The 16,830-nt window shown below is 42.7% G+C and overlaps 1 protein-coding gene across 1 annotated transcript in view; it reads right to left on the bottom strand.

Annotated features, from left to right (window-relative positions):
* Positions 1–16,830, bottom strand: part of LOC126191023 (monocarboxylate transporter 1-like) — a 105,072-nt gene that overhangs the window by 50,597 nt on the left and 37,645 nt on the right. The window contains exons 2-3 of the mRNA XM_049931722.1: positions 15,991–16,085; positions 2,620–2,746 (exon numbers count right to left, since the gene is read on the bottom strand). Coding sequence (XP_049787679.1) covers positions 2,620–2,746; positions 15,991–16,077 — 214 coding nt within the window. The 5' untranslated portion in view covers positions 16,078–16,085. The remainder of the gene's footprint in view (positions 1–2,619; positions 2,747–15,990; positions 16,086–16,830) is intronic.

The raw sequence follows: 16,830 nt of genomic DNA, 5'->3' as shown, positions 1-16,830 counted from the left end.
ACGAAAAATATTTCTGCAGCCGGTAAGTTTAACACAGTCAGGTAGCTGCAGGTCACGCCAATATTACAGCAGTTACAAATGATCAGCTTCCCCGTCGTTTCACTACTGCCTATAATTATGGATATTTCTAACCATTCTCTGACCTGGCTCATAAAACCTTTACCCAAATAGGAATCTGCCAGAGAACCTTGCATTCTAGCATCATTATCTAAGGCCTTAGAATACATAGTTGACGATCAGATTATCAGTTATTTAACGTGAAATAGCCTTCTGGATGAATACTTGTCTGGTTTCTGGAAAAATAGCACCACGACTATTCCTCTTATAAAATTGACTGACGAACTGAAACAAGCTATGGACAAACAAGAGGCCGTTATTATGTGCCGTTTGAATTTCAACAGAGCTTCCCACTGTATCGACTTTGTTATTCAGCTTACAAAACTCAAAAGTCAAAAGTTTTCTTCAAGTGCAGTACAATGGTTTCACTCATCCATTACATATCCTCCACAGCGTTCAGTGTTCGGTGTTCGGTCCATTACTTTTCTTATTATTTGTTTATGATGTGTCGACTTTTATCTCCTTTTGGAAATATCATTTATAGACTGATTACCTTCAGTTATAACTTAGCGGAAGCCCAAGAAATTTGCGTGCAGCCATCCACAACGTAAATGCTGACTTACTTGCTTTATCAGAATGGGAGCAGAACGTAGGTCTGAAACTCACCTTTTCTAAAACACAAGCGATTTTAGTCGCTTGCAAAAGACTTATGACTCCTCAGTTCAGAGAATCTCATCCACCCATAATTCTAAACAACACAGAAATAATCTTTTCTTCTTCTGCAAAGAATTTGGGGATAATTCTGGACTATCATTTAGGCTGGACTGAACATACAACTGCAGTCTGTAAGAAGGTGTCAGTATCACTTCTTTGACAAAAGAAACATAAAAAGCATTTCCTCTCGAGCTTAAAAAGAAGCTTGTAGAGTCACTAATACTCCCCATCCTTGACTACTTTATCCTCATTTTCCAAAGACTGTGGCCTGAGAACTCACGTCGACTGGAACTGGCAATGAATGCTTGTGTGTGATACATCTGCGATGTACGCTACTTCCTGCCTATTAACAATTTCATGGCTACCTGCCGAAAGCGTAGCGATCTTAAGAATTTGCTCTATCGTCTTCTCAATCATTACACTACTTTCCATTTATCTTCAACCCTCACCCTACTGTCTGAACAATACAGAAGAAATAGACGATCTCAACAAAGTAAAATCCTCTCTGTACCACTACACAACACTATCATCTTCTGTAAAGTATTTTCTGTATGAAGAGCCCGACTTTGGAACAATCTTCCTCAAAATATTACGGAAATTAAAGTCGTTGGTAACTTCAAAAGACAGCTAATGGCCCACTTCCTATCACAATAGCTGTCTTCTCTACAGCTCACTCTCGTCAACCCTCCCTCCGCTACCTGCCATTCCCACCCCTTCTCTACAGACTTCTCTACCTAAATTCTTTTCTTTCTTAGTACGTATTGTCACTTTCATTTCAGTCTTACCATCTTTTATTAACCCTTCTAGATTTTCTAATACCAAACAAGGCTTCAGAAGTGCTAAACCAATCAGTATCATTCTTGATTCTTCTACTGTTTTAGTATTATTATTAATGTTACTGTTATTATTGTTATTATTATTATTATTATTATTATTATTATCGCCAGTTATTACTTTATTAATAATACAAATTATTATTATTCAGCTTGCTACATAATAACCAAGCAGTATCATTCTTAATTCCTTCCTTAACTTATCATCACTATTAGTGTTATTATTATTATTATTATTATTATCAGTTATTATTTTTATTAATAATGCAGATTATTATTAGTATTGTGATCTTACATAATGTTTTTTGTATGTGTTGTTCCTGGTCGGATGTAAGAGAGGACCTTAAGGCTCTGACCTGATCAGTCTAGATAACCAGTAAATAAATATATTTGTTGTGTCCAGCTTCTATGACAGATCTTTTCAACTGAACTGCAACATCTACAGTAACAGAGAACTTCGAATTGCCGCATTCCCCATACCTCAACATCCCTGTTATTTACACATTGGGCTCCTCTCACGATTCCCTTAAATTCCAGCATTCTCTTCATCATTAGAAAATTTTGATACTCCTTACAATCCCATATTTTCCTCTACTATAGCATTCTAATCCCCCTTGGATGTTACATTTCCATCTTCCTATACGTACTGAGTTATCTGTTCAGATACTCATATGTTTTCTCTCTCTCTCTCTCTCTCTCTCTCTCTCTCTCTCTTCGTCGTTTGCTTGTGATGTGGGCATTTATAAATGAATTATTCTTGTTGGAATTCGTTTAGTGTCGATTATGATATGAAGAATCCTGTCACTGCGCTTTTTACAGTCGCTCACTTTTATACCATTTTTTTCCGCTGTCGATATTACCATTGCATTTGTCTGACAGAATATCCTTATTTTATTTTCATTCCTCTAGGTAGTGACCCTTGAGTAGATCGGCTCCATGGTCCCTGCCCTTACCCTAACTATCCCTTAATCACTTAGGTATAACTGCACGGTTACGTCGATTTTGATGTACTCACCGGAGAATTGCATCACTGCCTGCATCGAATTCATGATGACGGCTGCGCTTGTTGTCTCCAGACCCAAGGACAGCAATTTGTCACCGAAGAGCATGCTGAATATCGTGTTGAGGCACTGGTTGGTCATCTGTCGTAAAACATAAGAAACGGCACTTGAGGGTAGCCGCTGAGACTTCATCACCAGTTACGCAATGCAGAACAAAAAGGCGTGCAACTCCACAAAGTAATAACAATGAAATCCCTAAATTTGTATTGCATGTGACAAATTGGAGTACGATTAAGAGATTCAAGTTCCAGTTTGACGTAATTTCGAACTAAAAAGAAAAGCAGGTTAATTGCAGAGCTCTTGTATCCGAAGTGTGGTCGCTGAAGGACTACACAGTATCTAGCAGGTGGCGCTGTAGGTATCATGGCAGGACTTGGTCAATAACTTTCGAAATCAGCAGCTGAAGACGATACAACATATTACTTCCTCTCATAGTTTCATGTGATAAAGAAGATGATGAAATTAAAAGTATTCCTACGTGTAATGACAGTCGTTAATCTGTACGCACGTTTCATAGTAATGGGACGCATAGAAATGTTAATGTTGTATTGCACACAGCGCGATATTCTATAAAATACAGATTCAGTTTACATGCGTAGCTTTGTGAAATACAAGAATATGTATTGTCAATAAAACATCTTTTTCAGTTACAAACGCAATATACACTATGTTTTTTAGAGGGTGCCCGTCTTGAGCAAAACAGTTGTATCTTTTCTTCCATTTCCCGAAACACGTTTCGCTGAAATTTCAGCATCATGAAAGGGGCTTTTATTTTCTTTCTTGTTACCATGTGCTGTGGGTTCTCTAGTTTTTAATGTTTTTTATTGCACTTATTTTCTTTCAGTGTTTGTCATTTCTTCTGGTTTCCCCATTATCTTCACTGTGAAAAAATGCACTGTGTAACTTTCACTGTAACTGTTTACTAAACTACGTTACTGATTCCGACAACTGACGAGTAAGCGAAATATCAGTGTTCCCTAAGTAAAGTTGCTGACTATTTTCTTTAACTGCGTGGTCGACGTTAGCGTTCAAAAATGTTCAAATGTGTGTGAATTCCTAAGGGAAGAAACTGCTTAGGCCATCGCTCCCTATACCTACACACCACTTAAATTAACTTAAACTAACCTATGCTAAGAACAACACACACACCCATGCCCGCGGGAGGACTCGAACCTCGGGCGGGAGGGCGTTAGTGTTCACCATAACGTTAAAAGTGTCACTTTCCGTAACGTTCCATGGTACCAACAATTATCATGATCGCTGTTGTAGTAGTGAACGATGAACGATGTATTTCTCTGGTTTATTAACGCTGTTCTCCAAACCTCATCTAGAGCATTTTCTTTCATTCATACATTTTACTGATGTGACTAAAATAGAAAATACAGAAAGATCACCAGACGTGATAGCTACACTTAGTCAGGCTGCTTTTATTCCCGGAAAGCAAAAAAAGAAATAATTGCATTTGGGGTGAAGCATTTCAGTCTGCTCAACAATGCTACTGTTCAACTCATCTTCTATTGAACCAGATATAAGGAGCATGTGATAAGCTCATAGGAAAAAAAGTTTAATCACCCACAGGGGTCGCCGAGCTAATACCATGTAACAACGCCTCTAGCATTGAAGATGGACTGAACCCGCCAACGAAGAGAGTTGGAGCTTTCTTCATGTATGCAATATGCAGCTGAAGCCTCTCATCGGTGTTTTTCGGTTAGGCTATTTGCTACGTTTCACCGTCAATTCCAAATAATCCCAGAGACTTTCCATGGGATGACGATCGTCTTACTTACCGGGCAGTGTAGATGCGACAGGATATCTGAGGCGCCACCAAACCAGGAAGGTATACGCGCAGGCCAGGAAGCAGGGCTGTTGCCATCGTGTTAGACGGAAAGCTCCACAGCATACCCGTCACGATCGTGTTCCAGATCACTGAGAAAGCTGAAGTAAACATCCTGACACGTGTTCACACAGTAACTTGCATGAATGTGCCCACGTCGTGCCCCCCCCCCCCCCACACACACACACACACACACGGAAACATAACAATTCCGCCTCTAGGAGCCCCATTGTGGGGCTTAATATCCGCTGAGAGGTAAAGTTTAATTTTACGACGGGAAAAAACCAGAGCTTTGGATTGTGATTCGTTCACTAAACCTAATCACTTCTTAAAAACTCTTTCCTGTTATGATTCTAACAACATTTCTCTTGGAGTTCATCGGTTTATTTTGCTTAAAAATAAACATGGATAGGCACAGCAGCAAGAAACTTCTTTTTTATGAGGTTACCGGTTTCGGTCTGATTTAGACTATCTTCGGACCTACCACCGTGGTGGTTGATGGTGGTAGTGAACGGAGCAGGCGTTACGACTCCACGCAGTTAAGCGTTTATGGAGTCGTTTACTATCACCTACCACCGTCCACCACCATGGTCGTAGGTCTGAAGATGACCTAAAACAGACCGAAACCGGTAACTTCATAAAAAAAGAAGTTTATTGCAGTTGTAACTGTTCATGTTGATTATTACTGTTACGACTGTTTCGTATGATGGGTGCTGATAACGTCACACTAATAATGACCTTTTTTTCAAGTAGTAGCATTTACGCCTGATTCAATGTGGTGGAGGATACAGCTTGTGAAACGAGTCCATGAACATAATCTTCCTTACATTTTTTTTTTCTTTTTTGATCAACAGTCTTCTAACAGGTTTGGTGCGGATCGCCACGTATTCCTCTCCTGTGCTAACCTCTTCATCGCAGAGCAGTACTTGCAACTTACGTCGTCACTTACTTGCTGGATGTATTCCGACCTCTATCTTCCTCTACAGTTTTTGCTCTCTACGGTTCCCTCTAGTACCATGGAAGTCGTTCCCTCATGTCTTAACAGATGTCTTATCATCCTGTCCCTTCCCCTTATCACTGTCGGGTTCCCGGGTTCGATTCCCGGCGGGATCAGGGATTTTCTCTGCCTCGTGATGACTGGGTGTTGTGTGATGTCCTTAGGTTAGTTAGGTTTAAGTAGTTGTAAGTTCTAGGGGACTGATGACCATAGATGTTAAGTCCCATAGTGCTCAGAGCCATTTGAACCTTATCACTGTTTTCCACATATTCTTTCCTCTCCGATTCTGCGCAGAACCTCCTCATTCCTTACCTTACCAGTACAATCCTGATGTTAAGTTTCTCGATGTTCTCATTTCTACTACTTCCCATTACCTTCGTCTGTCTTCGATTTACTCTCAACACATACTCTGTACTAATTAGGCTGTTCATTCCGTTCAGCAAATCGTATAATTCTCCTTCACTTTCACTTAGGATAGCAATGTCAACAGCGAATCGTATCACTCATATCCTTTCACCCTGAACTTTAATTGCACTCCAGAACCTTTCTTTTATTTCCTTCATTGCTTCCTCGATGTGCAGATTGAGCAGTAGGGGTGAAAGGCCACATCCTTGTCCTACACGCTTTTTAATACGAGCAATTCATTCTTGGTCGTACACTCTTATTATTCCCTCTTGACTGTTGTACATATTGTACAAGACCCGTCTCTCCCTATGGCACCGAGCGAGGTGACGCAGTGGCTAGCACACTGGACTCGCATTCTGGAGACCGACGGTTCAATCCCGCGTCCGGCCATCCCGATTTGGGTTTTCCGTGATTTCCCTAAATCGCTCTAGGCAAATTCCGGGACGGTTCCTTTGAAAGGGCACGGCCGACTTCCTTCCCCGTCCTTCCCTAATCCGATGAGACCGATGCCCTCGCTGTTTGGTCTCTTCCCCAAAAACAATCCAATCCAATCTTTCTTCCCAAATGTGATTCCAGTGCCTTGTCACTACGCTACTCTCCCTATGGCTTACCCCACTTTTTTTTAGAATTTCGAACATCTTGCACCATTTTACACTGTCGAACGCTTTTTCTAGGTTGACAAATCCTATGACCGTGCCTTGATTTTTCTTTAGTCTTGCTTCCATTATTAAATGCATCGTCAGAATTGCCTCTCTCGAGCCTTTACCTTCCCTAAAGCCAAACTGATCGTCATCTAGCGCATCCTCAATTTTCTTTTCCGTTCTTCTGTATATTATTCTTCTAAGCAACTTGGATGTATGACCTGTTAAGCTGACTGTGCGATAATTCTCGCACTTCTCAGTTCTTGCCGTCTTCGGAATTGTGTGGCTGATGCTTTTCCGAAAGTCAGATGGTATGTCACCAGACTCATACATTCTACACAGCAACATGAATAGTCGTTTTTTTGCCACTTCCCCAAATGATTTCTGGTGGAATGTTAGCTATCCCTTCTACCTTATTTGAACGTAAGTCCTCCAAAGCTCTTTTAAATTCTAATACTGGATACCTATCTCTTCTAAATCGTCTCCTGTTCCTTCTTATACCACATCAGACAAATCTTGCACCTCATAGAGGCTTTCAATGTATTCTTTCCACCTATCCGCTCTCAGCTCTGCATTTAAAAGTGGAATTCCCGTTGCACTTATAATGTTATCACCCTTGCTTTTAATGTCACCGAAGGTTCTTTTGACTTTCCTGTATGCTGAGTCTGTCCTTCCGACAATCATTTCCTTTTCGATGTCTTCACATTTTCCCTGCAGCCATTTCGTCCTAGCTTCCGTGCACTACGCCACGCGGTCTGGGGCGCCCTGTCGCGGTCCAGGGCGCCCGTTTCCGTCCGTGCGGCTCCCCCGTCTGAGGTTCGAGTCCTCCCTGGGGCATGGGTGTTTGTGTTGTCCTTAGCGTAAGTTAGTTTAAGTTAGATTAAGTAGTGCGTAACCTTAGGCACCGATGACCTCAGCAGTTTGGTCCCATAAGCCCTTACCTCAAATTTCCAATTTCTCCCTGTACTTCCTTTCATTCCTCGGCGAATTGTATTTCTGTGTTTCTGTATTTCCCGGAAAATTTTTATACTTCTTCCTTTCATCGATCGATTGTAGTATCTCTTCTGTTACTCATGGTTTGTTCGCAGTTACTCTTATTGTACCTATGTTTTCTTTCCCAAGTTCTGTCATGGCCCTTTTCAGAGATGTCCATTCCTCTTTAACTGTACTTCCTACTGAGCTATTCCTTACTGCTGTATCTAAAGCCTTAGAGAACTTCAACCGTATCTCGTTATTCCTTAGTACTTCCGTATCCCTCTTCTTTGCGTATTAGTTCTTCTTGACTAATGTCTTAAACTTCAGCCTATGCTTCATCAGTGGTATATTGCGATCTGAGTCTATATCTGCTCCTGGGTACTCCTTAAATCCGGTATCTGATTTCGGAATCTCCGTCTTACCATGATGTAATCTAACTGAAACTTGTTACAGAACTCATTTAGTCTTTCTTCGCTCTCATTCCTCGTCCCAAGCCCATATTCTCCTGTAACCTTGCCTTTTACTCCTTCCCCTACAACTACATTCCAGTCCCCCAAGCCGGCCGAAGGGGCCGCGCGGTTCTGGCGCTGCAGTCTGGAACCGCGAGACAGCTTCGGTCGCAGGTTCGAATCCTGCCTCGGGCATGGATGTGTGTGATGTCCTTAGGTTAGTTAGGTTTAACTAGTTCTAAGTTCTAGGGGACTAATGACCTCAGCAGTTGAGTCCCATAGTGCTCAGAGCCATTTGAACCATTTTTTTTGAACCAGTCCCCCATGACTATTAGATTTTCATCACTCTGTACATACTGTATTACCCTTTCAATATCCTCATACACTTTCTCTCTCTCTTCATCTTCAGCTTGCGGCGTCGGCATGTATACCTGAACTATCATAGTCGGTGTTGGCTTGCTATCGATTCTAATAAGAAAAATCCTGTCACTGAACTGTTCACAGTAACATACTCTCTGCCTTTCCTTCCTATTTGGAACGAATCCTTCTCCCGTTATACCATTTTCTGCTACTGTTGATATTACCCCATACTCATCTAACCAGAAATCCTTGTCTTCTTTCCACTCCACTTCACTGACCCCTATTATATCTAGACTGAACCTTTGCATTTCCCTTTTCAGATTTTCTAGTTTCCCTACCACGTTCAAGCTTCTGACATTCCGCGCCCCGATTCATAGAACGTTATCCTTTGGTTGATTATTCACTGTTTTTCTCATGGCAGCCTCCCCGTTGGCAGTCCCCTACCGAAGATCCGAATGGGGAACTATTCCGGAATATTTTGCCAATGGAGAGATCATCATGACACTTCTTCAGTTATAGGCGACATGGCCTCTGGACTCACATTACGTGTTTTTAATGCAGTGGTTTCCATTGCCTTCTGCATCCTCACGCCGTTGATCATTGGTGATTCTTCTGCCTTTAGGGGCATTTTCCCACCCCTAGCACAAGGGGTCCGCTCCTCCGCCCTCTTTGACAAGGCCGTTGGCAGAATGAGGGTGACTTCTTATGCGAGAAGTCTTCGTCCGCCAGTACTGGTTATTAATCAAAATTTAAGCAGCGGCGGGATTCGAACCCGTGACCGAAGACGTTTTGATTATGAATAAAATATACTACCCCCATCCCCAGCCATTATACATGTACTTTGTGTGGTGTCACCGCCAGCCACCACACTTGCTAGGTGGTAGCCTTTAAATCGGCCGCATTCCGCTAGTATACGACGGACCCGCGTGTCGCCACTATCAGTGATTACAGACCGAGCGCCGCCACACGGCAGGTCTAGCGAGACGTCCTAGCACTCGCCCCAGTTGTACAGCCGACTTTGCTAGAGATGGTTCGCTGACAAATTACGCTCTCATTTGCCGAGACGATAGTTAGCATAGCCTTCAGCTACGTCATTTGCTACGACCTAGCAAGACGCCATTATCATTTGCTATTTATCTTGTGATGCATGTATCGTCAGACCGATGTTCACCAATTATGAATTAAAGTTAAGTATTCCAGTAGTTACTTACGTTCTTTGCTACTATAAATTCCCTTAACTGTTCCAGACCTCACGCCAGCCTGCGTGAGCTTAACGCGTGCCTTTCGGCTACCCAATCATAGTGGCTTAGCTGTCTTGCCAAGTCACAACACTTTGTGTCACACATCTCTAACAGAAATATTGAGACATGTATATCACATATTGTTAAAAAGCTCCTGCTTAAAGTCTTCTCCAAGTTGTAACCAGTTCCTGCAGTAGACCATAAAATGGTAAATTGGGATGTTATTCACTCTGTTACAATTAATGAACAAACTGACAGCACACCACAACAGTAACTATGTAAAGGATATTAGAATTGTGCAGGGCCTAAATATATTTTTATTATTATTCTCATTAGTAGCAGTCATTAGACACAAATCGTTGTTAGCCTGAAGTCTTCCAGTTACTGCCAGATCAGAAGTAAGCAGGCCAGCAATCACATGACAAAAACAGTAAGTACAGTACAGGCATTTTAACTTGAGAGATCTTAAATGGGGGTGCAGGGTGTGGCTCAAGCAACTATATCTAGCGAGAAGCGTGGTGCAGAGGCAGCACGTCTTGTGGCGAGCGGCTACCCTCGATGTGGACAACTAGCTTTCTTTTCTGAGAGAGAACTGTAGGTAGCACTCTCGATGCTCCGGATATTGTTCAAATGGTTCAAATGGTTCTGAGCACTATGCGACTTAACTTCTGAGGTCATCAGTCGCCTAGAACTTAGAGCTAATTAAACCTAACTAACCTAAGGACATCACACACATCCATGCCCGAGGCAGGATTCGAACCTGCGACCGTAGCGGTCGCTCGGTTCCGGACTGCAGCGCCTAGATCCGCACGGCCACTTGGGCCGGCCCGGAAATTGTTTCATCATCTTATAATAATAGACAATTATAAACAAGCAGTACCAATTGTGTCAGTGACTCATTAGTTTGTGGATTAACAAAACACCTACAAAAAGTAAATGCAGTTTATTTTTCGTCATTTAAAAATAAAAGTGTACAAAGAAAACTGTTTTTTATCTTCTGAAGTAAAGTTAGAGCTATGATTGGGACGGACGGGGCACCTTGGGTTAAGTGCAGTAGGTGCCCCAATTTTCTTAGGTTGGTTGTGTTGGGTTGGGTTGTTTTGGGGAAGGAGACCAGACAGCGAGGTCATCGGTCTCATCGGATTAGCGAAGGATGGGGAAGGACGTCGGCCGTGCCCTTTCAAAGGAACCATCCCGGCATTTGCCTGGAGTGATTTAGGGAAATCACGGAAAACCGAAATCAGGATGGCCGGACGCGGGATTGAACCGTCGTCCTCCCGAATGAGAGGTGCATTAGACAGCTGCGCAGTTAGCTAGCCAATCAGCGCTCTTTCTGTTTCCGCGTACCTTACTGTGTAAACTTGTGCCATATTTGAACATTCTGTCATGCTTTACGTGTGAGAAACTACGATTGACTGATTTCTGTGGAATTCTCTGTGTTCTGTGAGTTTTCTCATATGGCTGAAACACCTAGAAGACACCAGGTGTTTCTCAAATAGGCAAAGGACTAACGACCCAGACGGCTACCGTTTATTTTTCCTCTGTTGCTAATGCATAGGGGTGGGGTGGAGGACTACAGCGTTATCTAGTTGTTGATTCCCAAAGCTGCAGGATTTTCTTTGTCAGCAGCCACTGTAACGAGACGTGAACCTGTACCATTACTGCTTTTTTCGTGGTAGCGGTCTCTGACAACGCACCTGGGACTTTGCGTTATGGATACAGTAGCCAAGTCTTCATGTACTGTTCATGTCACAGACCGTTACTTTTAGGATACTGTCTCAAAATGGCTGAGGACTGTTCAGGAAGTGATACTGTATTAGACAGTGACAACTAAATTGAAAGTGAGCGTGATTCAGAACAGGAACAATGCGAAAGTGCAGACGAATTTGTTTTGCCACCTGTGGAATCCTTGAGTAAAACATGTAATGAAAGTGATGAAAACAGACTTGTAGACACTGAATCTTTAGCTAAAGGTTCTACTAGAAATGTATTCAGTTGAAACAAATATCGCTAGTCGTCGAAGGCTCTTCCAACAATGGCCAATGCCACTATTTTTCCGCCTATTGGACCAAGAGGGTTGAGTCAGTTTGTTCTTCACAATTACTACAAAAGCGATACTCTGATGAGCTGATTTAATTTTTTGAAGAAGTTTGCAAACTCGATCGTGACGCCACAGATAAAAAGCGAGTCAACAGTTATCACATAGCCCGGGAACTCAGTGCATCTATTCACTGTGTTTTGGATGTAGAAGAACCAAGACTAGGAGTCGTTGAAGGACGATAGGAAAAAAGCGAAACATGCTCCACCTGTGACAAAAAAAAGAAGAGAAAGACTACTTACATTTGCCATTGATGCAAGACGCCAATCTAGCTTGATTTCTCTACAAAAATTTCCAGTGAGTGCAAAGAAAACCTCCAAGAAGAAAAAACCTGAAAGCCACTAGTGTAGTTCTTATTTTTTGAATGTTTTACGGGAGTTTTTATGTTTTTATTATTACATGTATAATGAACAACAAAAATACAGCAAAAAGTAAAATATAGAGTACAGGGTATTTGAGTTTTCATAGCATTACCATTATCTTGTAGTATTATGTTCATTTTGTTCAATTTTTGTTTAAACGCATTTTTATCACTTTATTTAAATATATTTTTTTGTGGTATTAATGTAACGTTTTACATAAAAGATTGAACTGTTACACTGAAACACTGAACACAATTTTTATGTCTGTTTAACCATAGCGATCTGTCAGATCGCATTTCGGGCGAATTGTGAAAAAAAATGACATGGGAAGCTATGGGATAAAGTGTACTCGTTCGTCAAACGTGAGGCAGATTCAGGCGAGGCGGTCTGCGACGTTGCCAAGGTGCAGGAACGTAACGTAGTTGCTGTCTGTGCACTTTCAGCCGAGGTGGCAACTCGGCATTGCTTGTCAGCTACGCGGCCACAGGCCATTAACGCTGCCGCCGACTGCAACTAATATTTGATGCCACTCAGGGGTAATGGTTTCAGGAAGGTTTGGAACTACTGCTGCGCACAATGCAGGGTAAATACTTCAATGAGCCCTCGACGCCATGTGCACCTTGCATCATTTGAGGCGAAATTGCGACCCATCTACACTACTGGCTACTAAAATTGCTACACCAAGAAGAAATGCATTGATAAATGAGTATTTATTGGACAAATATATTATACTAGAACTGACATGTGGTTACATTTTCACGCAATTAGGATGCATAGATCCTGAGAAATCAGTACCCAGAACAACCACCTCTGGCTGCAATAACGGCCTTGATACGCCTGGGCATTGAGTCAAACAGAGCTTCGATGCCGTGTACAGGTACAGCTGCCCATGCAGCTTCAACACGATACCACAGTTCATCAAAAGTAGTGACTGACGTATTGTGACGAGCCAGTTGCTCGGCCACCATTGACCAGACGTTTTCAGTTAGTGAGAGATCTGGAGAATGTGCTGGCCAGAGCAGCAGTGGAACATTTTCTGTATCCTGAAAGGCCCATACAGGACATGCATCATACAGTCGTGCATTATCCTGCTGAAATGTAGGGTTTCGCAGGGATCGAATGAAGGGTAGAGCCACGGGTCTTAACACATCTGAAATGTAGCGTCCACTTTTCGAAGTGCCGTCAGTGCGAACAAGAGGTGACAGAGGCGTGTAACCAATGGCACCCCATACCATCACGCCGGGTGATACGCCAGTATGGCGATGACGAATACACGCTTCCAATGTGCGTTCGCCGCGATGTCGCTAAATACGGATGCGACCATCATGATGCTGTACACAGAACCTGGATTCATCCGAAAAAAAGACGTTTTGCCATTCGTGCACCCAGGTTCGTCGTTGAGTACACCAACGCAGGCGCTCCTGTCTGTGATGCGGCGTCAAGGGTAACCGCAGCCGTGGTCTCCGAGCTGATAGTCCATGGTGCTGCAAACGTCATCGAACTGTTAGTGCAGATGGAAACGTCCCCATCTGTTGACTCAGGGATCGAGACGTGGCTGCATGATCCGTTACATCCATGCAAATAAGATGCCTGTCATCTCGACTGCTAGTGATAAGAGGACGATGGGTCCCAGCACGGCGTTCCGTATTACCCTCCTGAAACCACTGATTCCATATTCTGCCAACAGTCATTGGATCTCGACCAACGCGAGCAGCAGTGTTGCGATACGATAAACCGCAATCGCGATAGGCTACAATCCGATCTTTATCAACGTCGGAAACGTGATGGTACGCATTTCTCCTCCTTACACGAAGCATCACAACAACGTTTCACCAGGCAACGCCGGTCAACTGCAGTTCGTGTATGAGAAGTCGGTTGGAAACTTTCCTCATGTCAGCACGTTGTAGGTGTCGCCACCGGCGCCAACCTTGTGTGAATGCTCTGAAAAGCTAATCATTTGCGGATCACAACATCTTCTTCCTGTCGGTTAAATTTCGTGTCTGTAGCTTGTCATCTTCGTGGTGTAGCAATTTTAATGGCCAGTAGTGTAATAAAACAACATGCCTCCAGTCAGTTACAGCCCCATTCAAGATGTGCGGCTCTAAGAGGCGCTGTGAGCAGTGAGCTTTTGGAAGAATCAGACCACCTACAGACGTTGCGTTCTGCTCCCCTTTTTCACTCTGAAACTGGCTGAGATGGACCTACATTCAGTCTCTGCACCAATTCCCGACGACTTTGAAATTTTTTGTCATTGACGAGGTGTGGCATCGTCTCCCGTCGGTCAGGACATTTTTACAACCGCTGTTCTTAAGCAGTCTTAAATGGGTCCGAGTGGTATACCATTCGTTGTAGACCCTTCGGACAGTCTGTGTTGAGACACCGACAAATCGGGTAACTTAATCCAAGTGTTGTAGATGGTTAGGGGGTGAGTCAGACGCAGAACTTGCACTCTATACAATGTGTAATATGTTGCGAGTTCTGAGTTCTGATCATTTCCATCAATTACAGTTGTTTATGTGTTGTCACAGACACGCGATAAGTTACTTAACAGGAAAACAGTTATCTTCATAAATTTTCTACTGGCTGTGAGTCTAGTATCCTTTTCGAACATTTTGTTTCCCAGATAGAAAGTATTGCTACACAGATGACTAGTTTCAGTCAGTTCTATGCCGATCTTCAGATCTGCAGAGGTTTACAATGAAATACAGGTTAATACATTTTACCAAAACCAAAATTATTGTAACACAGTTAAGTAGAGTATAGAACATACATGGTAATATCAATGGCGTTAAGTAAATAACCGTATTTTGTGTGTGTACAACACGCTAAAATAATAATTTATGAAATAATCAGAAATCAGAACTTGCAACATATTACACATTGTATAGAGTGACTATACAGAGAATCAGCTGGATGCTGTAGTTAAATGCTGCCAATAAAACATTTTTGCTTTTCCCTACGGTTTCGATTTGGCGACCGATAGGAGCATGAAGAAAAAATATCCCCTGCACATTGTGATTATGACTAGTCTATACAGCCCGCATCTCGTGGTCGTGCGGTAGCGTTCTCGCTTCCCACGCCCGGGTTCCCGGGTTCGATTCCCGGCGGGGTGAGGGATTTTCTCTGCCTCGTGATGGCTGGGTGTAGTGTGCTGTCCTTAGGTTAGTTAGGTTTAAGTAGTTCTAAGTTCTAGGGGACTGATAACCATAGCTGTTAAGTCCCATAGTGCTCAGAGCCATTTTTTTGAACTAGTCTATACACAGCCCGTCTTTACATATAGAGTCCTTGTTCGACGGACACGCAGCGCCGTGCTGCAGAGTGAAAATTTCTTTCTGGAAACATCCCCTAGGTTGTGGCTAAGCCATGTGTCCACCATATCCTTTCTTCCAGCAGTGCTAGTTTTGCAAGTTCGCAGAAGAGCTTCTGTGAAGTTTGGAAGGTAGGAGACGAGATACTGGCGGAATTGGAGCTTTGAGGACAGGTAGTGTCGTTATTGGGTAGCTCAGTCGGCAGAGTTCATGTCCGCTAAAGGCAAAGGTCCAGAGTTCGAGTCTCGGTTCGGCACACAGTTTTAATCTTCCAGGAAGTTTCATATTAAGCAGGTGGTCGTAATGCTTTGGCTCATCAGTGTATGTTGCACACAAGAGTCGCTATCGGGTGACTGTTAATGTACCATACCACCGTACTTTGGTGTGTCTGACGGGAAGAATGGCAGGTGAGATGGCGTGTCACTTGAGCGTCTCATCTTATGAGATAGGACTCATATTTCTTCCTCCCTCGCCTATATTATATTGCTGTACAAGAATGCAGCTGTATCTGTTCCGAAACCGCTCTCTGCCCTTCAAGATCCTCTGTCACAGATGCCATCCACAGGTCCAAAAAGTTCCAGATTACAAGATCCAATGTCGCATTTTTCACTACAAAATATTGCTCGGCGGTACTGGACGCTGTGTTTATACTCACATTACTGAGTGCTACTCCTAAGACGACCATCCAGCCCCATCCTCCATCTGGTGGAACGAGTTCATATCCTGCACCTCTTGGCGCCATCTCTGCGTCTGAAAAAGGAAAATAAGTTGCCACTTCTAGGACACAAGTGCTATGACTCTCATACAGAATACTCCATATGGTCGGAAGAAATGTACACAAAATCATGGAACTGAAATGACGCAGTATTTACATCTACATGTACAGTCCGACAGCCACTGTGCAGCGCACGGGGTAGGATACTTTGTACAAGCATTACCCATCGCCTGCATGGAGCGAGGGAATAATGGCTGTTTGTACAGTTTCTTAAGCGATAGAAAATCTCAATAACACTACACCATCTTTACCAGTGAAGCTGTTATGTCGTTGCACATTCTTTCGCTAACGTTAACTCTCTATATTTATCTGTGTTCGACGAAGTCAACATCCCCATGATTCTGATACAGTATTTCGCACATGAACGACGAGATGCAGAAAGCTCATAAATAACAAAAATTTAACTATTCAGTAGACACAAAATTCATAGATGGCTTGAAACACAAAGTTTGAACATGAAACGTTTCTGCAGCTTTGCCATCATCTGTCTCAGTACTGAAAGGAAAACTGCTTCGACATGTGACAGACAAGGCTACTGGTACATATGCCCTTTTCGCAAAGCATGACTTTTCCTGTCATGAGAAGTTTAGAAATTGTAATGAAATAAACAGCGAGAAAAACTTTTTTATTCGTATTTAACAATTTAACATTATGAAAACCTAGTAAGTGAACAAAACTGTTACAATCTTCATAAAAAAGTACGAATAGAGTAATTATGAC

The sequence above is a fragment of the Schistocerca cancellata genome, chromosome 6 (genome assembly GCF_023864275.1).
Source record: "Schistocerca cancellata isolate TAMUIC-IGC-003103 chromosome 6, iqSchCanc2.1, whole genome shotgun sequence".
Taxonomy (NCBI): domain Eukaryota; kingdom Metazoa; phylum Arthropoda; class Insecta; order Orthoptera; family Acrididae; genus Schistocerca; species Schistocerca cancellata.
Note: the sequence above shows the minus strand (reverse complement) of the source record. Positions and strands in the feature narration are given on the sequence as shown.